General features: G+C 44.8%; 1 protein-coding gene across 4 annotated transcripts in view; it reads right to left on the minus strand.

Annotated features, from left to right (window-relative positions):
• Positions 1–27,521, minus strand: part of LOC118365752 (ankyrin repeat and fibronectin type-III domain-containing protein 1) — a 287,901-nt gene that overhangs the window by 252,805 nt on the left and 7,575 nt on the right. The window contains exon 1 of one of the 4 annotated variants that reach the window (XM_052488459.1): positions 1,556–1,932. The exons of 2 other annotated variants lie outside the window; for them this stretch is intronic. In XM_052488459.1, coding sequence (XP_052344419.1) covers positions 1,556–1,674 — 119 coding nt within the window. In that variant the 5' untranslated portion in view covers positions 1,675–1,932. Of the gene's footprint in view, positions 1–1,555; positions 1,933–27,521 lie in introns of those variants that run through there. One more of the 4 variants, XM_052488462.1, reaches the window with a different exon arrangement.

Genomic DNA, 27,521 nt, shown 5'->3' on the forward strand with positions numbered 1-27,521 from the left:
CAACAATTGGATTATATGAACATGAAGTTATGGATTGGAGAAGTCTGTCATCTACAAGGAAGTAGTATTTGCGCAAGTGTGGTGTGGTGAACCGATGAGAAAAAAAAGAATATGCTTTTCCAGATGGATTTTTTTTTAATTCAAGGGTCTGAAACTGACAACTCAGACGGGTTTGCTGCGGCCTACTCTTGCAGACTCCGCTTTTGGCTGAGTAGACAACGTTACAAACGTACATTTCTCAGACTTGATCTGAATTGTTTAGAGGTCTCTGACCAAACAGAAATATATAACATTTTGCATGGTTAAATATATACATTTGGTCAGTAACTCAGGAGCGATTAGGGACATCCTTGACTTGTCGTCCCCCCCCCGTTGCCTCTCCTTCTAGGGCAACCTATGGTGAATCAATTCGTTGACAGATTTTCAAGCTAATATTCTAATATTCACACAAAACAATATGCACATTTTATCAGCAGCGGTCTGTTTCCATCAAACGGGCTTCTTGAGAATTGAAGCTGTCTTTAATAACGTAGTGCACAGAAAAAGCACTGTTGAATACTTTTTTATTTACTGAATAAAAATAGAAGTTCTATGTGTTTCCATTCCATTTCTAACTCTGTCAATGGTTTTGGCACAAAAGAATCTGTGATAAACAGCAAATGTTCCCACTCTGGTCTTCGCATGTGCGGTCTAGCCAACAGCTCGCAGATATAGCACAAAGAGTAGGCTACATAATGGGATTATAGATCAAATCAAATCAAAATGTATTTATAAAGCCCTTCTTACATCAGCTGATATCTCAAAGTGCTGTACAGACACCCAGCCTAAAACCCCAAACAGCAAGCAATGCAGGTGTAGAAGCACTCTAGATGAGAGTGAAATCATTTTTACGTGTCAATTGGCAGCCAATCACCAATCATCATGTCACCAACATTATTAAGACCCTTGATATTTATTGGAAAGGAGCATCAAGCTCATCACCGTGCACTTTCACCGGCCTCTGAAGTTCATCCTAATCTGTAGCCTAATAAACTTTGCATGCTTTTCCAAGCCGTACTGGAAGGACCACACAGCATAGCATCGCGTGACTGCAAGTTTGCAGTGACATCATGGTTATTCTATACCAACTATCGCAGGAAACCGTTTCCACAGCCATTTTTCGCATGATCTGGTTCACCGACATAAAATCTCCGTCTAGCGTATTTTGTTCTTTCGATATTTAGAAAGTTTAGAGACGATTGTTGTGTTTCCATCAGGACTATCATTGTTTGTTGTCCAACAGGTACCAGTCACTTGCATAAAAAAAAGATTGGATGCAAACATATTTACTGATACCCCGTGTGATACCGTTATGCAGTTACAGTTCTGGTTGAGATTGGTCTGTTCATCTCAAAGGAGGATCTTATTGCAAAAAACAACAACCATATGGCACTCCCCTATATGTTACCCATGGCATACCGTCACAGACGAAGGTACACACATAAACACACCAAGGTAAACACACACCCCTGTCACTCATGCATACTCATGCACACACACTGGTGAGTGTCATTACCTGGCCTCCGCCACCGTACAGCAGTAGCTGCCGCTCCTCCGTGAGCTCCTGCCCCCCCTCAGCTCCTCGCGGGACTTACGACGGTTGAAGTAGTCCGTAAGTTTCCCAAAACTCGCCATAGTCGCCGCCCCTCGGCACTGCCTTTGTTCGTTCTTCTTTAAAGACTGACAAATGGACAGCCTAGATGAAGGTCCAGAGATTCCAGTCAGACACGCCCTCAATGGGTGCGGCCACACCCCTCTGAGAGGCTGTGGTCTACCTGTCAGGTCTCCTCATACAGTTGTTAAGTCAGTATTCACGGCTGCATCCTCTTCCTCATCCTATCAGACGGAGAAGAAGAATACACAGCAGAAGTAGACAAACACTCCCCTCTCTCTCTCTCTCTCTCTCTCTCTCTCTCTCTCTCTCTCTCTCTCTCTCTCTCTCTCTCTCTCTCTCTCTCTCTCTCCTGGCAGTGCTCCTGCGCTCAGTGCAGCGAACACACACGTGTGCGCGCATAGACACACACACACAAAATAGCAGCGTTTGTAACTGGCTTCCAATCGCCACAGCAGAAGAGAGTACCCCTGCTGTTAGCCTCCGCAGTGGAAATAGAGAGACGGAGAGAGAAAGGGATGGAGGGGGAGAGAGACGAATGGAGGGGGAGATAGAGAGAAATGGAGGAGAGAGAGATGTGTGTGCTGCTTTCAGTTGGGTACGGAGGTCTCTCTCTCTCTCTCTCTCTGTTTTTAGAGCGCCCAGAACTAGTGCAGCATCTATCTGCTGCCATGTACACTCGCTCTCTCGCTCTGTGTGATCACGTAGAATTCCCATTTATAGGTAACATATGGCCCCCTGCAGCAGAGATGTCTCTCCCCCAATTCTTACAGTTCTCTGCTTCGAAAGGCACCTCTGTGAATTTGGACCATGTGAATATCAGCACATTCTGTACATACATACTTAGAAATATGAATGGGTGAAAAATAGCAAATGAAGCCCAGTGGATATGGACACGTAATTGGGCCAGTGCATTCACTGCCAGTTTAATTTCATAACTACAGGAGTGTAGTATCTGAATGTCAACAAAAAATATTTTTTACAATGTTGACCAAGCACTATGTAGCTCGTTGGTGGTTATAATTAAGCAATAAGGCCAGAGAGGGTGTGGTATATGGTCAATATACCACAGCTAAGGGCAGTTCTTACGCACAATGCAATGCGGAGTGTCTGTATGCAGCCCTTAGCCATGATACTGTATATTGGCAATATTCCACAAACTCCCGAGGTGCCTAATTGCTATTATAAACTGGTTAACAATGTAATTAAAGCTGTAAAAATAAATGTTTTGTCATACCTGTGGTATACTTAAGCAATAAGGACCGAGGAGTTTTGTTATATGGCCAATATACCACGGCTAAGGGCTGGCTTATGCACAACGCAACGCAGAGTGCCTGGACACAGACCTTAGCCGTGGTATATTGGCCATATGTCACAAACCCCGAGGTGCCTTATTGCTATTATAAACTGGTTACCAATGTAATTAAAGCAGTAAAAAATAAATGTTTTGTCAAACGGTCTGATATACCATGGTTGTCAGCCAATCAGAATTCAGGGCTCGAACCACCCAGTTTATAATGCATAATAATACTAACTACAGTAGGTCTTATGTAACTCAGTGGTCATTATAATGCCTTATGATGCTGATTCGTCTTTATGCGGCTCTGTGGTGGCAAAGATCCTCCACATATCCTCACATACTATCTTAAAAAGACCTCTACTTCCAGTCTTACCTCTTAATCCCTAACACAATACTGTATCCGCATGGATTAGGATTATCCACATGATACCGTCAAATGTGGATGAAACGAGAGATCCAACAGTGACGGTTCTGGTGAAATCACCCCCATTTTCTATGGAATGATGTTTTAAGGCTCATGTATGTTCTCCGTGCTGTTTCCACAAGGTTGAAAATAACACTCTCTCCTTTAAAGCAAATAGACAGAGAGAATACCAGCAGACATATGGAAAATAGTCTACAATGATTCTTCCTCTTATATGTGTGTTGTTTTTTTTAGTGCTTTGCTGTGTTTGCCGTGTTGATGTGGTATTAGTGTGAATGCACTACGCAGCTTTCACAATCTAATAGGACAGTGGAACTGGATCTAACCAATAATTCAACCATCTTCCCGCTTCTTTAAATAGATCCATATCTATGTGTGCATTGAATGTGGTCGTTTTGAAAGAGTTTTCCATTGTGAGTGAATGGAAATGTAATTGAAGGGAAGCTCCATTCTTCATTATAGTACTTCAGTGGAGATAGAGAGATGGAGGGAGAGAAGGATGGAGGGGGAGAGACAGAGAGATGGAGGAGAGAGAGTGGGTGCTGTGTTCAGTTGGGTACGGAGGTTTCTCTCTCTCTCGCTCTGTTTTTAGAGCGCCCAGAACTAGTGCAGCATCTATTTGCTGCCATGTACTCTCCCTTCCTTCCTTCCTCCCTCCCACCCTCTCTCTCTCTCTCTCCCACCCTCTCTCTCTCTCTCTCTCTCTCCTCTCCCACCCTCTCTCTCTCTCTCTCTCTCTCTCTCTCTCTCTCTCTCTCTCTCTCTCTGTCTCTCTCTCTCTCTCTCTCTCGCTCTGTTTTTAGAGCGCCCAGAACTAGTGCAGCATCTATTTGCTGCCATGTACTCTCCCTTCCTTCCTTCCTCCCTCCCACCCTCTCTCTCTCTCTCTCCCACCCTCTCTCTCTCTCTCTCTCTCTCTCCCACCCTCTCTCTCTCTCTCTCTCTCTCTCCCACCCTCTCTCTCTCTCTCTCTCTCTCTCTCTCTCTCTCTCTCTCTCTCTCTCTGTCTCTCTCTCTCTCTCTCTCTCTTCCTCTGTTTTTAGAGCGCCCAGAACTAGTGCAGCATCTATTTGCTGCCATGTACTCTCCCTTCCTTCCTTCCTCCCTCCCACCCTCTCTCTCTCTCTCCCACCCTCTCTCTCTCTCTCTCTCTCTCTCCCACCCTCTCTCTCTCTCTCTCTGTCTCTCTCTCTCTCTCTCTCTTTAGAGCGCCCAGAACTAGTGCAGCATCTATTTGCTGCCATGTACTCTCCCTTCCTTCCTTCCTCCCTCCCACCCTCTCTCTCTCTCTCTCCCACCCTCTCTCTCTCTCTCTCCCCCCCACCCTCTCTCTCTCTCTCTCTCTCTCTCTCTCTCTCTCTCTCTCTCCCTCTCTCTCTCTCTCTCTCTCTCTCTCTCTCTCCCACCCTCTCTCTCTCTCTCTCTCTCTCTCTCTCTCTCTCTCTCTCTCTCTCTCTCTCTCTCTCTCTCTCTCTCTCTCTCTCTCCTACCCTCTCTCTCTCTCTCTCTCTCTCTCTCTCTCTCTCCCACCCTCTCTCTCTCTCTCTCTCTCTCTCTCTCTCCCACCCTCTCTCTCTCTCTCTCTCTCTCTCTCTCTCTCCTACCCTCTCTCTCTCTCTCTCTCTCTCTCTCTCTCTCTCTCTCTCTCTCTCTCTCTCTCTCTCTCTCTCTCTCTCTCTCTCTCTCTCTCTCTCTCTCTCTCTCTCTCTCTCTCCCACCCTCTCTCTCTCTCTCTCTCTCTCCCTCTCCCACCCTCTCTCTCTCTCTCTCTCTCTCTCTCTCTCTCTCTCTCTCTCTCCTCTCCTCTCTCTCTCTCTTCCTCTCTCTCTCTCTCTCTCTCTCCTACCCTCTCTCTCTCTCTCTCTCTCTCTCTCTCTCTCTCTCTCCCACCCTCCTCTCTCTCTCTCTCTCTCTCTCTCTCTCTCTCTCCCACCCTCTCTCTCTCTCTCTCTCTCTCTCTCTCTCTCTCTCTCTCTCTCTCTCTCTCTCCCTCCCTCTCTCTCTCTCTCTCTCTCTCCTCCCTCTCTCTCTCTCTCTCTCTCTCTCTCTCTCTCTCTCGCTCTGTTTTTAGAGCGCCCAGAACTAGTGCAGCATCTATTTGCTGCCATGTACTCTCCCTTCCTTCCTTCCTTCCTTCCTTCCTTCCTTCCTTCCTTCCTTCCTTCCTTCCTTCCTTCCTTCCTTCCTTCCTTCCTCCCTCCCACCCACCCTCTCTCTCCCTCTCTCTCTCCTCTCTCTCTCTCTCTCTCTCTCTCTCTCTCTCTCTCTCTCTCTCACACACACACACACAGTATACACACACACACACACACACACACACACACATACAGTATACACACACACACACACACACACACACACACACACACACACACACACACACACACACACACACACACACACACACACACACACACGAGTGCACCTGCCTGATTTCCAGTCTTACCTAACTCCCCATGTCTGGAGGATCTCTATAAAAACTCTAAAAACATCCCATCAATAATGGAAAGAAGCAAAGAGGGTCTGCCAGAATCACTAAGTGAAGCCCCAGCATTCATCTTTGAGGAGCGTGAACTCTTAAAAAAATCCATTCATAAGAGAGGAGGGGAGAGGCTTTACAGTCTGAGGAGCACATACACTCTATGTCTATTGATTGCATTCTAACCCTTTCCCCTCTCATCTTCTCTTCTCTTTTTCCCCCAATAAGAGCGTATAGAAATACGTGGCCGGCGCGCCATGATTGGGAGTCAGTAATGAGAGTTGAGAGACATTTATTAAAAGTGTTCCGTTTGTGAAATAATGATGAAATGTTATGATTAAGTCTGACAAACACATTTTCCCATATATTGAAGGATAGGGAAATTGCCTTGTACATTGTGGAACCAATTTATTGGTTGTAATCGTCAATTTGGTAATGGTATGGTCCTGGCTAGGGCCAAGTGCATACCTGTTTGACGTCCCTGCGGTGTATTCACTAGTCAGACACTGTTGCAAAATGTTTTGCACTGTAGCAAAAGGTTTCGTAACGAAAACCGTTTACTCCAAGTGGGAAATGTTTTGCCACGAAAACATGAGTTTCTTTTGGACAACTTCAAGTAGGTCCCTCCTAACTGACCTAAGACAGGGAATTTTTACGAGGACTAAATATCAGGAATTGTGAACAACTGAGTTTTTTCATGATATCCAATTGGTAGTTACAGTGTTGTCCCAGCCGGCCGCACCAATGTGTCGGAGGAAACACCGTACAACTGGCGATTGAAATCTCAGACTTCCGAGTTCAGTGTGTTCAAGACAACAAGGAACTCTGAAAAAAACTAGCTCAGACTGGGAAAAAATAGTTTTGAACGGTCATCCAACTCAGAATTCCAACTCGGGAACTCTGACCTGAATATCACTGACATCATGATTTTACCTCATATTTCTCAGGTGTTCTCAGGTGTCTTGAAAGCATCATGAAAGTCATGTTAACCTTTGCCAGCTCTTATCTGTGTGAAGCTGGATCCAGTGCTCCCGTCTGAATGACAACCAAATATCGATCCAGGTTGGACGTGACGGCAGAGATGAGGCGTGCACTGTCGATACATTATGTATCTTATCTCACCACCACTAATGAGATGGGTGTGCTAGGTGTGCTTGGTGCATGTCGCGTCGGAGCTTCATCTCTGCTGTCACATCCAACCTGGATCGATATTTGGTTTAGGTTAAAGGTCAGAGTCATTTGCAATTGACTGTCTTAGCCCCACATTCAAAGTATGTGATGGTGAGTTGAGAAGACAATCAGAAATACTGTTAGAATGTTTTTTTCAATAGCCCCAAATAAAAAAGTTAACATTGGCTGTCATTTTTTTCACATGGTTGGGGTCGCGAGAATGTTCAAATATCAAAATGGGGTCGTGGGCCAAAACATTTTGGGTACCCCTGGGTTCGAAGCATTCGATTTTGCAATCACATTAATTATTTTGGATTTGTCTCCATGAAAACTGTTTTAACCCCGTAACATAAGGTGACACAAAATGTTAGGTGGCAGGGTAGCCTAGTGGTTAGAGCGTTGGACTAGTAACCAGAAGGTTGTAAGTTCAAATCCCCGAGCTGACAAGGTACAAATCTGTCGTTCTGCCCCTGAACAGGCAGTTAACCCACTGTTCCTAGGCCATCATTGTAAATAAGAATTTGTTCTTAACTGACTTGCCTAGTTAAATAAAGGTAAAATAAAAAAGGGAGTTACACTGCATTTCTGACATCTCTATCCAAAAAACTGTCCTACAGCTAGATTAAGGATTCTTACAGGGTTCAAGTTCTATGTAGAATTGAATTATTCATGCTTAATATATGATATAATGACAACTTACACAGCCACAAATGCAAGGACAGAAAAGTTATGTTTTACGTCACAGAGATTTTGGACAAAATCAAGACAGCAACCATGATAAAGGGTTAAACATAGGTTCTAAATCAACTTGTGAATTGTATTGAATATAGCTATGATCACCCCTTATATCATGAAAGCAATTGGCCATTTATTATCAATAACTTATGAAGAGCTGTAACAAGTTGTCCCGTGCAGGAACTCCTCATTTACTCAATCATTTTTTTATTATACCATAGAACACTTTACCTCAAAGTAACCCGCAATTATAATGCATGATGATATGATCGAAGTACAGTGTTACCAGGATATTGTCAGTGTGAGTATGCATGTGAAACATGTCAACCCCACTGCCATGCTCCCAGCAGTATAGCCTATTGATCAGCAGGTCTGGTCTGTGAGAACACAATGCTCGGTAGACCTGGGGAGAGGAAAGCAGAGCGCTGCATGTATTAATCTAGCCTGACGTCAGCAAACAGGACCCTGGGGAGAGATCACAGCCCTCAGCCAACAGCAGACTTGAAGCCAATCACCCAGGGCCAGGTAAATCATTACAGAGAGAAAGAGCGAGCGAGGGAGCGAGCGAGCGAGCGAGAGAAGCAACGGCACAGAAAGACTGATTAAGTGAAAGAGAATAAATTGTGGTGCGAAACAAAGATGGGAAGTCAATCAGTGGCGGTCGGTGCCGTTTCATATTTTTTTATGTGCATGGCCTTATTTCTATTACAGCATATTGGATGACTGTCATTCATATTCCATTCACCCAGTTCAATATAACAGCGATAGGTTTAGACTACTACATGACACTCACATTTCTCCTACACCCAGCATGAGGTGGCTACAACCTAGGCTACGAATGAATGTTTATAACGTAATGTACTGTACATGTCGAGAAACAAATTGGAGTAATGAAGGTGACAGACAGTGACACATTCCATAATGCCTTGCACACTCTTGCCTGCATCTAGCTGATCTAGGGTGTAATCATTAATCCAAACGTCTCCGTTTAGCAACTAAAACAAGAGTTGTCTATCCCAGTTTTGTTCCGTTTGTTTCCGTTTAAGAAATGTTTTTCAACAGAAATCGACGGAATGAATACATCACCTGCACACAGAGTTCACTTTCAAAGAAGCAACAAACAAACAGTATGATCACTTTGCTCCTTGTATAATTCCTTTTTTTACGTCTACACTTTTCCCTTTGCTTGTGAACTTCAGTGCACAACACAACAGCTGTCTGTAACCAGGGGAAAAAATCTTACCATAACTGCTAAACACAGCCTGCATCGTTATCAACATATTAGCTAATGTCATAATCAACATAGCTGAACTAACGCTGTCAGAACTAACGCTGTAATGAATTTCCTCCTCTTCTTCCGAAGAGGAGAGGCGAAACGGATCAGAGGACCAATACGCGGCGTGGTAATTGTCCATGGTACTTTTTAATGCTTTAAGGTACACATGAACAAACTAACAAAAACAAAAAATGTGAAAACTCAAAAACAGTCCTATCTGGTGCACACACAGAGACAGGAACAATCACCCACAAACACACAGTGAAACCCAGGCCACCTAAGTATGATTCTCAATCAGAGACAACTAATGACACCTGCCTCTGATTGAGAACCATACTAGGCCGAAACATAGAAATAACCAAAACATAGAAAAACAAACATAGACTGCCCACCCAACTCACGCCCTGACCATACTAACTAAATACAAAACACAGGAAATAAAGGTCAGAACGTGACAAACGCGTTAGTAAACCCGCTACAATCACGCAGTATAGTGTACAGCAAGTAGTTTAGCAGTTAAACCGAAAGCTTACATTGTGTCACGCCTTGGTCTTAGTATTTTGTGTTTTCTTTAATTATTTGGTCAGGCCAGGGTGTGACATGGGTTTATGTTGTTGTATTTCGTATTGGGGTTTTTGTATTATTGGGATTGCGGCTGAGTAGGGGTGTTGTATGGGCTTGGCTGCCTGAGGCGGTTCTCAATCAGAGTCAGGTGATTCTCGTTGTCTCTGATGGGGAACCGTATTTAGGTAGCCTGGTTTCGCTTTGTATTTCGTGGGTGATTGTTCCTGTCTCTGTGTAGTTTCACCAGATAGGCTGTAATAGGTTTCACGTTCCGTTTGTTGTTTTTGTATTGAGTTATTTCATGTATCATTCCGTTTTCCTTCATTAAAGATCATGAGTAACAACCACGCTGCATTTCAGTCCGACTCTCTTTTGACAAACGAAGAACGCCGTTACACATTGCCATGGAAGCATTCCGGTGTTGGATAGCCTTAGTTAACTAGCTAACATGAATAGCATTCCAGTATGTTTTTTTTATTTTTTTTATTTTACCTTTATTTTACTAGGCAAGTCAGTTAAGAACAAATTCTTATTTTCAATGACGGCCTAGGAACAGTGGGTTAACTGCCTGTTCAGGGGCAGAACGACAGATTTTGTACCTTGTCAGCTCGGGGATTAGAACTTGCAACCTTTCAGTTACTCATCCAATGCTCTAACCACTAGGCTCCCCTGCCGCCCCTTAAGACAGGTGTTTGAGTAGGCTAAATTAGCAAGCTTCATTAGCTAGCTAAGTAAGTGAGAGTTTAAAAAAAATGAAGCTGTTCAAACCTGTTCAGCTATTGTCTCTCTCTCTCTTTGAAGCAACAAGTCACCACATGTTATGCACTGCAGTACTAGCTAGCTGTAGCTTATGCTTTCACTACTAGATTTATTCTCTGGACGTCCTCCGGAAGTTGTAATAATTACTGTGCAAGTCTATGGAAGGGGGTGAGAACCATGAGCCTCCTTGGTTTTTATTGAAGTCAATGTACCCAGAGGTGGATGGAAAAAACTGTCCTCCAGCTACACCATGGTGGTACCCCAGAAAGTGCTGTTGAGGCTACTGTAGACATTCATTGTAAAACAGTGTGTTTTAATCAGTTATTTGGTGACGTGAATATACATGAGCTGAAATCAAAGATCACAGAAATGTTAGCACAAAAAAAGTATTTATCTTAAATGTTGTGCACAAATTTGCTTACATCCCTGTTAGTGAGCATTTATCCTTTGCCAAGATAATCCATCCACCTGACAGGTGTGGCATATCAAGAAGCTGATTCAACAGCATGATCCGTACACAGGTGCTCCTTGTGCTGGGGACAATAAAAGACCACTCGAAAATGTGCAGTTTTGCCACGCAACACAATCCAACAGATGTCTCAAGTTTTGAGGGAGCATGCAATTGGCATGCTGACTCCAGGAATGTCCACCAGAGCTGTTGCCAGAGAATTGAATGTTCATTTCTCCACCATATGTTGCAGCCAACGTCGTTTTAGAGAATTTGGCAGTACGTCCAACCAGCCTCACAACCGCAGACCCCGTGTATGGTGTTGTGGGGGCGAGCGGCTTGCTCATGTCAACGTTGTGAACAGAGTGCCACATGGCGGCAGTGGGGTTATGGTATGGGCAGGCATAAGCTACAGACAATGAACACAATTGCATTTGTGTTCATTGTCCGTAGCAATTTGAATGCACACAAATACCGTGACAACATCCTGAGGCCGATTATGAGGACCATATCTGTATTCCCAGTCATGTGAAATCCATAGATTAGGGCCTAATCTATATTAAGTATAGTTTTATCTCAAATCAATAACTGTTTGCATATTTCTTTTTTCAGAATTCACTGAGTAGATTGGTCCTCCCATCCTCCTCTGAGGAGCCTCCACTGAAGTCAATGTGTGTGTGTGTGTGTGTGTGTGTGTGTGTGTGTGTGTGTGTGTGTGTGTGTGTGTGTGTGTGTGTGTGTGTGTGTGTGTGTGTGTGTGTGTGTGTGTGTGTGTGTGTGTGTGTGTGTGTGTGTGTGTGTGTGTGTGTGTGTGTGTGTGTATTATTATATGAAAGAAATGTAGTTTATTTCAGAAGAACAGAATAGCATACTCAAGTGTCCTTATGTTAGGCACTGATATGACTATGCCATATGGCTGTGGACTACACTAGTTAATTTAGCAAGTTGGACTACACTAGTTAATTAAGCAGACAAGACTTGCTTATAATTTGGTGGCATTCTTTTTTTAAATTATCTTATAGTATGAAGAATACAATTGAACATAGCTGAATAATATAAAATATATTTTTAAACGATTTCCAAGGAAGTGCTGTTAATAAAGAAAAATGTCCTCCCATATGCTTAATTTAGAGTCATTTATGCAACTTTAATTGTGATACAAACATTGGGCTATATGTTTAGGTTTTTAATACATTTTAAGGCTGCATGATGCGACTCTAATGATGATTTGCAAAAAGTCAGATGAAAGGCATGAGCTCTGATTAGTTTATTGCACAGGCTGCATACACTTCATCAGTCTCTCATTCACAATTTGACAAGCACTTGTTAATATTCTCACTAGGCCTCGAATTTCCCGGTGGCATCCCCCTTGTGTATCTGTAATGCCCACTAAAAAAATCCATGCCTGTTGCAGCCAAAGTGAATGTTGTAACCTTGGGCTGAATATAATAATTATAATTCCCTTCTCCCGGCTGCCATGCTCCAAAGCACCTCTCACTCACATGGCTCTCTTAGATATCTAAATTCTTATTAGCCAATGCATGTCATGTATTCAGGTCCTTCTCACAGGCATCTCAGCTAGGAAGCACGCTACAAGTGAAGACAGACACATCGGGGATTCAACTCCCGCTTGTAAATAAATATTCCAAACCTACTCTGGGACAGTTGTGGGACGCGATAGAGCCCAAATTAATACAACCACCCGTATCAACAAAAAAATTGTCAAAACAATGAGGCTGATGCAACCGATCAGAACGCTTAGCTTCTCATAAAATATGAATAAACTATAAGGCTATTTCTTCACATTATAAGCGCAGCGATGCATAAATAATTCCTCTGTTAATTTCCTTCACAGAACTGCCGATTTTTCTCCTCTCTGAATCTCCTGTATTTTCTATGCCACTATGAACTCTTCCTGTCGTCTCTCTTTCATCTTGACTTTTTCTCCCCCCTCTTCTCACAACGTTTCTACACTCCTTTCTTCTCCTCACTCATCCTATGCTTAGCCTTTCTCGTTCTGTCACTGTAAGACCCCAGACACACCGATTAGCGTTTGATGGCTGAGAGTACTTAGCACCTCTGAACGAATGATCGGCAGACAAACAGTAGATCTACTCGGTGCGATGTGTACGAGCCATAAACCTTTCCATTTAACCCTTGTGTGTCCTTAATTGTTACAAAAAAATAATGGAGCTGCCACTAAACTCTGATTTGAAATCAGTTTCACATGTTCCCCCTTAGGTTAGGATTCGGAGAGCGTGCGTTGATCCGACATCTGTGCACAAGAGCACCTTTACCCAAAGGTGAGCACACACTGTATGAAAACAACAAAGCATTCCGACTCACTCCAGCAAACCAGTGTCATCCATATAAAAAATAATCTATTTCTTCTATTTCTGTGGTGCCATCAACCTGAACATGTGGGTCACAGAAGATTCTGTATGCAGCCTAAAGAGACAGGGAAAGAGATAGAAACCTCCTCTGTTTACCTGTCACTATGGGAGCATTGTGTCTTGTTCCCTTTTCAAACCAATGGGGGAACAGTTTGACTTGTTCTCCCATTGGACCAGTTTTCCATCTGTGTTAGCCAGGTGGAAAGAGAAAGACACTTCACCACGATACCTCGACTACTTTGGTTCTGTCCTTTGACGTATCCACACCTTTTTTTTTGTATTGTGTATTTTAGGGACAAGGAGTCCCTCCTGAACATTGTGTGTGCGGTGTTTTTTGTTGTTTTTCTGCCATTTTGATCCCACACCCAGTCGCAGCTTCATACCATTGAGGAGAACACAGTAGGGGAGCGAGTGAAAGGCAGCCTAAGAGCTCTGAGTGTCTGTCTGCCGGAGCGGGAGGGGGTATCACAAACACAAACACAGTGGAGGGAATTTGAATTATGGATGGATTCCACCCCTCTTTCCGATACTACTTTTGTCTCCTGTTTCTTACTGTGTCTTTTTATTTCTCCTCCAGCCTGCTCCTTTGTTTTTCTTTCCTTCTCGCTTCCTCCGGCAACTCTGTTTCTCTGTCTCTTTCATTGTTTCTTTCACTCATGTATTGTTCACCTATTTGTTCCGTCTGACTCTTCCTCTTACTAACAGTCCAAAGACTTTTGGAGGTGGGATTTTCATTTGGCACGGACTCAAAGAGGGTTTTTTCAATTGAATCGCACCACACGCACGCGCGCACACACATTTTTCTTCCAACTTCCTGCTGGCCATTTCTCTTTGGCAACTTCAAGAACACAGTTCCACAATTACATGCACGCAGTGGAATTACAAGCACAGTCATTTGCATTTCATCCTCATTTTTCCTCTCCCTGTCGTGCACACTCTCCCCACACCACCCCTGATGCCTAATGCTCCTAAATGAATCATCTTCAGAGAACAATTTCAATGTTTGGCATGGAGGATTTGGAAGTAAATGCCTTGTCTTCTGTAGGAGTCTCTCTCTCTCTTGCTCTCTCTTTCCCTCTAAGCCAGTCAGACATAAATCAGAGAGCATGTGGTCTGTGGCCAAGATGAATAAATCATGAACCTCTGGCGCAACGTCAGAGGGAAGAACTTTGAACTCCCCCAAAGACCCAACCGCAACTTCCAGCAGCTCAGCTTATGGGGGTACTGGCTAAAAGTGTTAAAGAAAATGAATTCTTATCTTTATAGCCAATTAAAAAGGACCTTGAGCTACTTTAGCACATTGTGAGGTTAGGGGTTGGATTTGTATTTATTTATTTAACCACATTGTGAGGTTAGGGGTTGGATTTGTATTTATTTATTTATTTAACCACATTGTGAGGTTAGGGGTTGGATTTTTAAAGTTTATTTTATTTTATTTTATTTCACCTTTATTTAACCAGGTAGGCTAGTTGAGAACAAGTTCTCATTTGCAACTGCGACCTGGCCAAGATAAAGCATAGCAGTGTGAACAGACAACACAGAGTTACACATGGAGTAAACAATTAGCAAGTCAATAACACAGTAGAAAAAATGGGCAGTCTATATACAATGTGTGCAAAAGGCATGAGGTAGGCGAATAATACAATTTTGCAGATTAACACTGGAGTGATAAATGATCAGATGGTCATGTACAGGTAGAGATATTGGTGTGCAAAAGAGCAGAAAAGTAAATAAATAAAAACAGTATAAAAACAGTATGGGAATGAGGTAGGTGAAAATGGGTGAGCTATTTACCTATAGACTATGTACAGCTGCAGCGATCGGTTAGCTGCTCGGATAGCTGATGTTTGAAGTTGGTGAGGGAGATAAAAGTCTCCAACTTCAGCGATTTTTGCAATTCGTTCCAGTCACAGGCAGCAGAGTACTGGAACGAAAGGCGGCCAAATGAGGTGTTGGCTTTAGGGATGATCAGTGAGATACACCTGCTGGAGCGCGTGCTACGGATGGGTGTTGCCATCGTGACCAGTGAACTGAGATAAGGCGGAGCTTTACCTAGCATGGCCTTGTAGATGACCTGGAGCCAGTGCGTCTGGCGACGAATATGTAGCGAGGGCCAGCCGACTAGAGCATACAAGTCGCAGTGGTGGGTAGTATAAGGTGCTTTAGTGACAAAACGGATGGCACTGTGATAAACTGCATCCAGTTTGCTGAGTAGAGTGTTGGAAGCGATTTTGTAGATGACATCGCCGAAGTCGAGGATCGGTAGGATAGTCAGTTTTACTAGGGTAAGCTTGGCAGCGTGAGTGAAGGAGGCTTTGTTGCGGAATAGAAAGCCGACTCTTGATTTGATTTTCGATTGGAGATGTTTGATATGGGTCTGGAAGGAGAGTTTGCAGTCTAGCCAGACACCTAGGTACTTATAGGTGTCCACATATTCAAGGTCGGAACCATCCAGTGTGGTGATGCTCGTCGGGCATGCGGTTGCAGGCAGCGATCGGTTGAAAAGCATGCATTTGGTTTTACTAGCGTTTAAGAGCTGTTGGAGGCCACGGAAGGAGTGTTGTATGGCATTGAAGCTCGTTTGGAGGTTAGATAGCACAGTGTCCAATGACGGGCCGAAAGTATATAGAATGGTGTCGTCTGCGTAGAGGTGGATCAGGGAATCGCCCGCAGCAAGAGCAACATCATTGATATATACAGAGAAAAGAGTCGGCCCGAGAATTGAACCCTGTGGCACCCCCATAGAGACTGCCAGAGGACCGGACAGCATGCCCTCCGATTTGACACTCTGAACTCTGTCTGCAAAGTAATTGGTGAACCAGGCAAGGCAGTCATCCGAAAAAACGAGGCTACTGAGTCTGCCGATAAGAATATGGTGATTGACAGAGTCGAAAGCCTTGGCAAGGTCGATGAAGACGGCTGCACAGTACTGTCTTTTATCGATGGCGGTTATGATGTCGTTTAGTACCTTGAGTGTGGCTGAGGTGCACCCATGACCGGCTCGGAAACCAGATTGCATAGCGGAGAAGGTACGGTGGGATTCAAGATGGTCAGTGACCTGTTTGTTGACTTGGCTTTCGAAGACCTTAGATAGGCAGGGCAGAATGGATATAGGTCTATAACAGTTTGGGTCCAGGGTGTCTCCCCCTTTGAAGAGGGGGATGACTGCGGCAGCTTTCCAATCCTTGGGGATCTCAGACGATATGAAAGAGAGGTTGAACAGGCTGGTAATAGGGGTTGCGACAATGGCGGCGGATAGTTTCAGAAATAGAGGGTCCAGATTGTCAAGCCCAGCTGATTTATACGGGTCCAGGTTTTTCAGCTCTTTCAGAACATCTGCTATCTGGATTTGGGTAAAGGAGAACCTGGAGAGGCTTGGGCGAGGAGCTGAGGGGGGGCCGGAGCTGTTGGCCGAGGTAGGAGTAGCCAGGCGGAAGGCATGGCCAGCCGTTGAGAAATGCTTGTTGAAGTTTTCGATAATCATGGATTTGTCGGTGGTGACCGTGTTCCCTAGCCTCAGTGCAGTGGGCAGCTGGGAGGAGGTGCTCTTGTTCTCCATGGACTTCACAGTGTCCCAGAACTTTTTGGAGTTGGAGCTACAGGATGCAAACTTCTGCCTGAAGAAGCTGGCCTTAGCTTTCCTGACTGACTGCGTGTATTGGTTCCTGACTTCCCTGAACAGTTGCATATCGCGGGGACTGTTCGATGCTATTGCAGTCCGCCACACAATGTTTTTGTGCTGGTCGAGGGCAGTCAGGTCTGGAGTGAACCAAGGGCTGTATCTGTTCTTAGTTCTGCATTTTTTGAACGGAGCATGCTTATCTAAAATGGTGAGGAAGTTACTCTTAAAGAATGACCAGGCATCCTCAACTGACGGGATGAGGTCAATGTCCTTCCAGGATACCCGGGCCAGGTCGATTAGAAAGGCCTGCTCACAGAACTGTTTTAGGGAGCGTTTGACAATGATGAGGGGTGGTCGTTTGACTGCAGCACCGTAGCGGATACAGGCAATGAGGCAGTGGTCGCTGAGATCCTGGTTGAAGACAGCGGAGGTGTATTTGGAGGGCCAGTTGGTCAGGATGACGTCTATGAGGGTGCCCTTGCTTACAGAGTTAGGGTTGTACCTGGTGGGTTCCTTGATGATTTGTGTGAGATTGAGGGCATCTAGCTTAGATTGTAGGACTGCCGGGGTGTTTCCCAGCATATCTCAGTTTAGGTCACCTAACAGAACAAACTCTGAAGCTAGATGGGGGGCAATCAATTCACAAATGGTGTCCAGGGCACAGCTGAGAGCTGAGGGGGGTTGGTAGCAGGCGGCAACAGTGAGAGACTTATTTCTGGAGAGAGTAATTTTCAGAATTAGTAGTTCGAACTGTTTGGGTATGGACCTGGAAAGTATGACATTACTTTGCAGGCTATCTCTGCAGTAGACTGCAACTCCTCCCCCTTTGGCAGTTCTATCTTGACGGAAGATGTTATAGTTGGGTATGGAAATCTCCGAATTTTTGGTGGCCTTCCTGAGCCAGGATTCAGACACGGCAAGGACATCAGGGTTAGCAGAGTGTGCTAAAGCAGTGAGTAAAACAAACTTAGGGAGGAGGCTTCTGATGTTGACATGCATGAAACCAAGGCTTTTTCAATCACAGAAGTCAACAAATGAGGGTGCCTGGGGACATGCAGGGCCTGGGTTTACCTCCACATCACCCGCGGAACAGAGAAGGAGTAGTATGAGGGTGCGGCTAAAGGCTATCAAAACTGGTCGCCTAGAGCGTTGGGGACAGAGAATAAGAGGAGCAGGTTTCTGGGCATGGTAGAATATATTCAGGGCATAATGCTCAGACAGGGGTATGGTGGGGTGTGGGTACGGCGGAGGTGAGCCCAGGCACTGGGTGATGATGAGAGAGGTTTTATCTCTGGACATGCTGGTTGTAATGGGTGAGGTCACCGCATATGTGGGAGGTGGGACAAAGGAGGTATCAGGGGTATGAGGAGTGGGACAAGGGGCTCCATTGTGAACTAAAACAATGATAACTAACCTGAGCAACTGTATACAAGGCATATTGACATTTGAGAGAGACATACAGCGAGGCATAGAGTAATCACAGGTGTTGAATTGGGAAAGCTAGCTAAAACAGTGGGTGAGACAACAGCTAATCAGCTAGCATAACAACAGCAGGTAAAATGGCATTGACTAGGCAACGGGGCCGACAGATAAAACAAACAAGCAGAATGGAGTACCGTGATTAATGGACAGTCCAGCGTGCATCAGCTATGTAGCCAAGTGATCAGAGTCCAGGGGGCAGCGGTGGATGGGGCAGGGGGGCTGGACTGGCGAGTGTTATCCAGGTTAAAAAACTAACAATGACTAAATAGCTTGTAGCTAGTTAGCTGGTTAGCTTCTGGAGGTTCTTGAGTGTGTTCTAAAAATTAAAAATAATAGCGATTCCGTATCACATTGGGTGAGGCAGGTTTCCGGAAGGTATAAACAATTTTTTTTTTAAATCGTGAAGAGATAGAAAGTACATATGGGCCACTGCGTGTTTGGGACGCGGCGATGCAGACGGTTAGCATGCCTGTGCTAACAAGCTAACAGATTAGCAGGCCGGGGTAAACAAGGTAGTAGTTAGCGGACCTGGGCTAAACAAGCTAGCAGTTAGCATGCCGAATTAGCAAGCAAGGAGATAGCGAGGGCTAGAGAGTTAGCCTTTGGGGGACGTCGCGATGGGGTGAGTCTGTTTATTCCTCTTCATGCGGTGACATCGATAGACCGGTCGTGGGTCCGGGTATTGTAGCCCAGGAGTATGCTACGGTGGCAGCACAGGAGCTCTGGCCGGGCTAGCTTCAAGCTACGTGGGTGGAAACGCTAGCCAGGAGTAATCAACCAGGGTTGCGGTTTAGCTCGATAGCTAGTTGTGAAGATCCTGTATCTCCAACTCCAAAAAGTTCTGGGACACTGTGAAGTCCATGGAGAACAAGAGCACCTCCTCCCAGCTGCCCACTGCACTGAGGCTAGGGAACACGGTCACCACCGACAAATCCATGATTATCGAAAACTTCAACAAGCATTTCTCAACGGCTGGCCATGCCTTCCGCCTGGCTACTCCTACCTCGGCCAACAGCTCCGGCCCCCCCCCGCAGCTCCTCGCCCAAGCCTCTCCAGGTTCTCCTTTACCCAAATCCAGATAGCTGAAAGAAAGAAAGAGCTGCAAAACCTGGACCCGTATAAATCAGCTGGGCTTGACAATCTGGACCCTCTATTTCTGAAACTATCCGCCGCCATTGTCGCAACCCCTATTTTTTTTTTTTTTACCTTTATTTAACCAGGCAAGTCAGTTAAGAACACATTCTTATTTTCAATGACGGCCTGGGAACAGTGGGTTAACTGCCTGTTCAGGGGCAGAACGACAGCTTGTCAGCTCAGGGGTTTGAACTCGCAACCTTCTGGTTACTAGTCCAACACTCTAACCACTAGGCTACGCTGCCAGACTGTTCAACCTCTCTTTCATATCGTCTGAGATCCCCAAGGATTGGAAAGCTGCTGCAGTCATCCCCCTCTTCAAAGGGGGAGACACCCTGGACCCAAACTGTTACAGACCTATATCCATTCTGCCCTGCCTATCTAAGGTCTTCGAAAGCCAAGTCAACAAACAGGTCACTGACCATCTCGAATCCCACTGTACCTTCTCCGCTATGCAATCTGGTTTCCGAGCCGGTCACGGGTGCACCTCAGCCACACTCAAGGTACTAAACGACATCATAACTGCCATCGATAAAAGACAGTACTGTGCAGCCGTCTTCATCGACCTTGCCAAGGCTTTCGACTCTGTCAATCACCAGATTCTTATCGGCAGACTCAGTAGCCTCGGTTTTTCGGATGACTGCCTTGACTGGTTCACCAATTACTTTGCAGACAGAGTTCAGTGTGTCAAAACGGAGGGCATGCTGTCCGGTCCTCTGGCAGTCTCTATGGGGGTGCCACAGGGTTCAATTCTCGGGCCGACTCTTTTCTCTGTATATATCAATGATGTTGGTCTTGCTGCGAGCGATTCCCTGATCCACCTCTACACAAACGACACCATTCTATATACTTTCGGCCCGTCATTGGACACTGTGCCATCTAACCTCCAAACGAGCTTCAATGCCATACAACACTCCTTCCGTGGCCTCCAACTGCTCTTAAAACGCTAGTAAAACCAAATGCATGCTTTTCAACCGATCGCTGCCTGCACCCGCATGCCCGACTAGCATCACCACACTGGATGGTTCCGACCTTGAATATGTGGACACCTATAAGTACCTAGGTGTCTGGCTAGACTGCAAACTCTCCTTCCAGACCCATATCAAACATCTCCAATCGAAAATCAAATCAAGAGTCGGCTTTCTATTCCGCAACAAAGCCTCCTTCACTCACGCTGCCAAGCTTACCCTAGTAAAACTGACTATCCTACCGATCCTCGACTTCGGCGATGTCATCTACAAAATCGCTTCCAACACTCTACTCAGCAAACTGGATGCAGTTTATCACAGTGCCATCCGTTTTGTCACTAAAGCACCTTATACTACCCACCACTGCGACTTGTATGCTCTAGTCGGCTGGCCCTCGCTACATATTCGTCGCCAGACCCACTGGCTCCAGGTCATCTACAAGGCCATGCTAGGTAAAGCTCCGCCTTATCTCAGTTCACTGGTCACGATGGCAACACCCATCCGTAGCACGCGCTCCAGCAGGTGTATCTCACTGATCATCCCTGAAGCCAACACCTCATTCGGCCGCCTTTCGTTCCAGTACTCTGCTGCCTGTGACTGGAACGAATTGCAAAAATCGCTGAAGTTGGAGACTTTTATCTCCCTCACCAACTTCAAACATCAGCTATCTGAGCAGCTAACCGATCGCTGCAGCTGTACATAATCTATTGGTAAATAGCCCACCCATTTTCACCTACCTCATCCCCACAGTTTTTATTTATTTACTTTTTTGCTCTTTTGCACACCAATATCTCTCTACCTGTACATGATCATCTGATCATTTATCACTCCAGTGTTAATCTGCAATATTGTAATTATTCGCCTACCTCCTCATGCCTTTTGCACACATTGTATATAGACTCCCCTTTTTTTCTACTGTGTTATTGACTTGTTAATTGTTTACTCCATGTGTAACTCTGTGTTGTCTGTTCACACTGCTATGCTTTATCTTGGCCAGGTCGCAATTGCAAATGAGAACTTGTTCTCAACTAGCCTACCTGGTTAAATAAAGGTGAAATAAAAATATATATATATATTTTTTAAATGTTCCGTTTGCGGTGGGAATCCGGGGATAAAAAATAAATAGGTCCGTTATGCTCTGGTTAGCGCCTCGTTGTTCGAACTGGCGAGAGCTTTCCGAGCTAAAGGTTAGCTGATGACCGGTTAGCTGAAGACCGCTAGCATAGCTGGTGGTTAGCTGGCTAGCTTCAGTTGAGGGGTTCCGGTTCCGAAGTAAATATAAATACTTTAGGAAAAGTAGCTACATTGGGTGAGGCGGGTTGCAGGAGAGTATTTGGAAGCTTAGGTTTAGCAAAATGTTTTTAAAGATATGCGAAGAAAAATATCTAAAACGAAAAAGAGACGATATATACAGAGAGACGATACGACAGGACGACTTACTGCTACGCCATCTTGGAAATGTGTTTTTATTTATTTAACCACATTGTGAGGTTAGGGGTTGGATTTGTATTTATTTATTTATTTAACCACATTGTGAGGTTAGGGGTTGGATTTGTATTTATTTATTTATTTAACCACATTGTGAGGTTAGGGGTTGGATTTGTATTTATTTATTTATTTAACCACATTGTGAGGTTAGGGGTTGGATTTGTATTTATTTATTTAACCACATTGTGAGGTTAGGGGTTGGATTTGTATTTATTTATTTATTTAACCACATTGTGAGGTTAGGGGTTGGATTTGTATTTATTTATTTAACCACATTGTGAGGTTAGGGGTTGGATTTGTATTTATTTATTTATTTAACCACATTGTGAGGTTAGGGGTTGGATTTGTATTTATTTATTTAACCACATTGTGAGGTTAGGGGTTGGATTTGTATTTATTTATTTAACCACATTGTGAGGTTAGGGGTTGGATTTGTATTTATTTATTTAACCACATTGTGAGGTTAGGGGTTGGATTTGTATTTATTTATTTATTTAACCTTTATTTAACTAGGCAAGTCGGTTAAGAACAAATGACAATTTACAATGACAGCCTAGGAACAGTGGGTTACCTGCCTTGTTTAGCGACAGAACGACAGATTATTATTATTATTACCTTGTCAGCTCAGTGGCCCAACACTCTAACCACTAGGCTACCTGACGGATAATTGTCTCACCTCTACCACCAGCAGCAAAAACCTACAATTCTTAATTAATCATAATGTAGTTGTCGATATTCCGGGCAGCCTGAAGTTTCCCTTTCCCAGCAGTCATTTTCCAGACTAATCAGCACTAATCAGCACAAAGACAAATCAATGTCTTCCGGGCCCTTTAATTGAGCTGCGTAGATAAACTTCGCAGCACGAGTTGCGTTAATGGCGTGTTGTTCATTAGGTTTTGTTGTATGAAACGCACCCGCTTCCCAAAAGGCTGCGGTTGACGTCAGAGGCTTTAACTCACTATCTTTCCATTACACGTCATCACTCTAAGTCTTCATCACACACCTGCTGATTTCTGTGACACAGACACTTTGTCCCCTGATTTAAGGAAGTGCTGTTCTTGTTTGTTTGTTTCATTTTTACTGACGTCCGCGAATGACCTCCCGTGATATATTAGAGTGAGCTCATTAATGCGGGCGAGGGTGCGCACTCCTCCATAAACTTATTAGGGCGTCCATTTTGAGAGCAGCGGGCTCTGGAAAGATGAGTGTTCCTCAAGTGGTGAGAGCACAGTCAGATCTGTGTGTGTGTGTGTGTGTGTGTGTGTGTGTGTGTGTGTGTGTGTGTGTGTGTGTGTGTGTGTGTGTGTGTGTGTGTGTGTGTGTGTGTGTGTGTGTGTGTGTGTGTGTGTGGGTGGGTACTGTTTGTATGTGTGTGTGTGTGTGGGAGGGAGGAGGTGGAAGTTCACAGTTTAACGAGACGACGTACCCATCGTTAGGCAGGGGCACGAGACCTGCCAGCTATGCTGTACACACCCTTGGAGACAAGCTGTGAGCCGTCTCTGACACACACATCTGCACACAAAACGCACGCACGCACAGACACGCACACCACCGCTGTGGTATAGTAGGTGGGCACCCTGATGAGGTGACCGTAGCGTGGCTTGCACAATCTTCTGTTACTCCTCTGACTCATCAGTTAGTCACCAACAAGCATAATCCTAACCACACACACATAATGATCCATAATCAACACGACAATAATGGAGTTATTCTATTTTAAACAAAGCCCAAGAGGCACAATCAACAACAGGGCTGATATAAACTGACATCTATTAGTGCTGCTGTGACACTGGCTTTCAATTCAATTCAATTCAAGGGCTTTATTGGCATGGGAAACATGTGTTAACATTGCCAAAGCAAGTGAGGTAGATAATATATAAAGTGAAATAAACAATAAAAATTAACAGTAGACATCACACATACAGAAGTTTCAAAACAATAAAGACATTACAAATGTCATATTATATATATATACAGTGTTTTAACAATGTACAAATGGTAAAGGACACAAGATAAAATAAATAAGCATAGATATGGGTTGTACTTTCTATATTATTATGATAAGCATGGGTGTTCTTAGTGACGGTTGGTAAAGGCTCAGTGATCTATGAGGTGTAGTTCAGTAGAGTTACAGTAGAGGGCAGTATTGTTTTGTGGTTTTGAACAGGGAGCTGGTTGGTTCAGAAGACCGCTATGAGCGTAAAGAGGGTTGGATGGACGGCAGTTCTATGTACTGTTATCTGTCTCTTTTCGACAAATGACTTGGAGTTGATATTCATGCAGAAGATGTCACAACGTTTCCATGGGAACTTATATTCCCTATCAATTTATTTCCTACTAGGGTTGACCTATCTATCATTGTGCAGCCTGTTCAAACACTCCATGTGAAATAGCTCAATAAATTATGTTGCCAACCTACTCTAGTCTGGACACCTACTGGTCCTGTTGCTCAATGATTCATGCTCAAACTGAGTTAATTAAAGAGCTCAGCCCTTACTTCATGGCCCTCTTCATGTCTCTGTGAAGCACTAACCTGATACCGAGCCATTCATGGAGGCTACATTGTTGAATCAACCCACAGTTATGACTGCGCTACACAAGCTTTATGACCACACTACCCATGCTCTACGCCGCACTCCGGGTAGATGTTGCCCTTTGACACAGAGCTAAACTCAGCAAAAAAAATAAACCTCCCTTTTCAGGAGTCTTCAAAGATAATTAGTAAAAATCCAAATAACTTCACAGATCTTCATTGTAAAAGGTTTAAAACACTGTTTCCCATGCTTGTTCAATGAACCATAAACAATTCATGAACATGCACCTGTGGAACGGTCGTTAAGACACTAACAGCTTATAGACGGTAGGCAATTAAGGTCACAGTTATGAAAACCTAGGACACTAAAGAGGCCTTTCTACTGACTCTGAAAAACACCAAAATAAAGATGCCCAGGGTCCCTGCTCATCTGCGTGAATGTGCCTTAGGTATGCTGCAAGTAGGCATGAGGACTGCAGATGTGGCCAGGGCAATAAATTGTCATCTCCGTACTGTGAGACGCCTAAGACAGCGCTACAGGGAGACAGGACGGATAGCGAATCGTCCTCGCAGTGGCAGACCATGTGTAACAACACCTGCACAGGATTGGTACATCCGAACATCACACCAAGCACAGGATGGCAACCACAGGATGGCAACAACAACTGCCCGAGTTACACCAGGAACACACAATCACTCCATCAGTGCTCAGACTGTCCGCAATAACCTGAGAGAGGCTGGACTGAGGGCTTGTAAGCCTGGTGTAAGACAGGTCCTCACCAGACATCACCGGCAACAACATCGCCTATGGGCACAAACCCACAGTTGCTGGACCAGACAGGACCGGTTTTGTCTCACCAAGGCTGATGGTCGGATTCGCATTTATCATCAAAGGAATGAGCATTACACCGAGACCTGTACTCTGGAGTGAGATCTATTTGGAGGTGGAGGGTCCGTCATGGTCTGGGGCCGTGTGTCACAGCATCATCGGACTGAGCTTGTTGTCATTGCAGGCAATCTCAACGCTGTGCGTTACAGTGAAGACATCCTCCTCCCTCATGTGGTACCCTTCCTGCAGGCTCATCCTGACATGACCCTCCAGCATGACAATGCCACCCGCCATACTGCTCGTTCAGTACGTGATTTCCTGCAAGACAGGAATGTCAGTGTTCTGCCATGGCCAGCGAAAAGCCCGGATCTCAATCCCATTGAGCACACCTGGGACTTGTTGGATCGGAGGGTGAGGGATGGGGCCATTCCCCCCAGAAATGTCCGGGAACTTGCTGGTGGCTTGGTGGAAGAGTGGGGTAACATCTCACAGCAAGAACTGGCAAATATGGTGCAGTCAGTGAGGAGGAGATGCACTGCAGTAGTTACTGCAGCTGGTGGCCACACCAGATACTGACTGTTACTTAGATTTTGCCCCCCCCCCACCCCCCCAGGGACACATTATTCAATTTCTGTTAGTCACATGTCTGTGGAACTTGTTCAGTTTATGTCTCAGTTGTTGATTCTTGTTATGTTCATACAAATATTTACACATGTTAAGTTTGCTGAAAAGAAACGCAGTTGGCAGTGAGGACGTTTCTTTTTTTGTTGTTGCTGAGTTTAGGATCAGTACATCCATCTGACATCCTAACTATTAGAGCGAGAAAAACAGAGTTTCAGGTCAGTGTCTCTCGGAGAAACTGCTCCGTACACTGCTGCATCTTCTCCCTCTCTGATCCTATCTCACCGTGCAAGAGAATGAGCAGGAGTCATCTCATCTTAACCCTCAACTTCTGTTTTGCAATCACATTTTATTTGCAGCAAACATTTTCTCCCCCCCCTCCCGAGTCAATTTAGAAATCCCATTCAGAAGCTCAATTTCTGGCAGTGAAGTTGAGTTCACAGAGATATAATCGCGGTCCCGAGACGTTACATCTATTCAGTCGTTTCGTAAAAGAGACCACGGAAGGAAAATTGAGGTCATCTCTCGTTGAGAGGCGTAATGGTGACAGCCCATTATTGGAGCTTGACTCGCACTGGCCTATATGTCAGCTTTAAGGGAACCGGGTGGTCTGAGGGAAGGGTGATGACACACACGCGCACGTACGCACTGGTGGATGCACGCGCACACACACGCACGCACAAAAACACACACGCTGACGAATAAACTCAGTTAAGACCTGAAGACATGTGTTACCTCCAACAGCTAATACCTAGGCTTTAGTTTAGCGGGCTATGACAGATTTGTGGTGCGAATGGCACCCTGTGACATATAGAGCTATCAAGATATAGAAGGGGGAAAAAGTATATATATATATATGATTTCACTTTTTTTGCTCCAATAGCATGTATTCTAAACAGGCCCAACTCCAACTGCAGTGTGTTTGGCTGCAGGCCAGGAGGCTGAGGGTTAATCTGGCTCGGCGTTCTCATCCCCCTTGTAGCCTGCAGGGCTGCAGAGCAACACCTGCTCCAGACACACACAGCCGAATAGATAGGGAGGGTAGCTAGGACCACAGCGGTGGTTTGTTTTCACGGTGAGCAACCGTTTACTTGGTCGTGCAACACATGGCAGGGAATAACGTCACATACTGTGTTGCAGAATGCAGACTAGAATATCCGTGTTCTTAAAAAGAATGAGTCGTGCAGAAATGAATGCAACGTTACAGCGTCTAAAACACACTATCCATCTACACATTCACGTATGCTCGAGTTTTCATTCCTTCACCCTTTCATCTTTACATTTATCCATGAGTTAGTGTGACAACTGGACGATTGTATTTGCTACTCATACAACGTATACCTTTCTGGATGGTCTCAGGTAGAATTGGGCTTTCCATCTAATTCCTGATATGACCTGCCCTGCATAATATTCCCACTGTGTAACTGTGATGTGAATATGCATGGGATTTGTCCTCCTCCTTGTGTTCATCTCATGCTGGGTTCATGACTCGTCACGGATGCTACTGTAGGAGAATGAGTGGCGTGTGGACGTGGCATTGAGCATGTCAATTACACACTTTTCCGGTTTTCCAGAGGCTTTCTCCTGGGAAGCTGGGGGGTGTCTTTCTCTCTCTCTCTCTCTCTCTCTCTTTCTGTCTCTCTCT

The sequence above is a fragment of the Oncorhynchus keta genome, chromosome 3, assembly GCF_023373465.1.
Source record: "Oncorhynchus keta strain PuntledgeMale-10-30-2019 chromosome 3, Oket_V2, whole genome shotgun sequence".
NCBI lineage: Eukaryota > Metazoa > Chordata > Actinopteri > Salmoniformes > Salmonidae > Oncorhynchus > Oncorhynchus keta.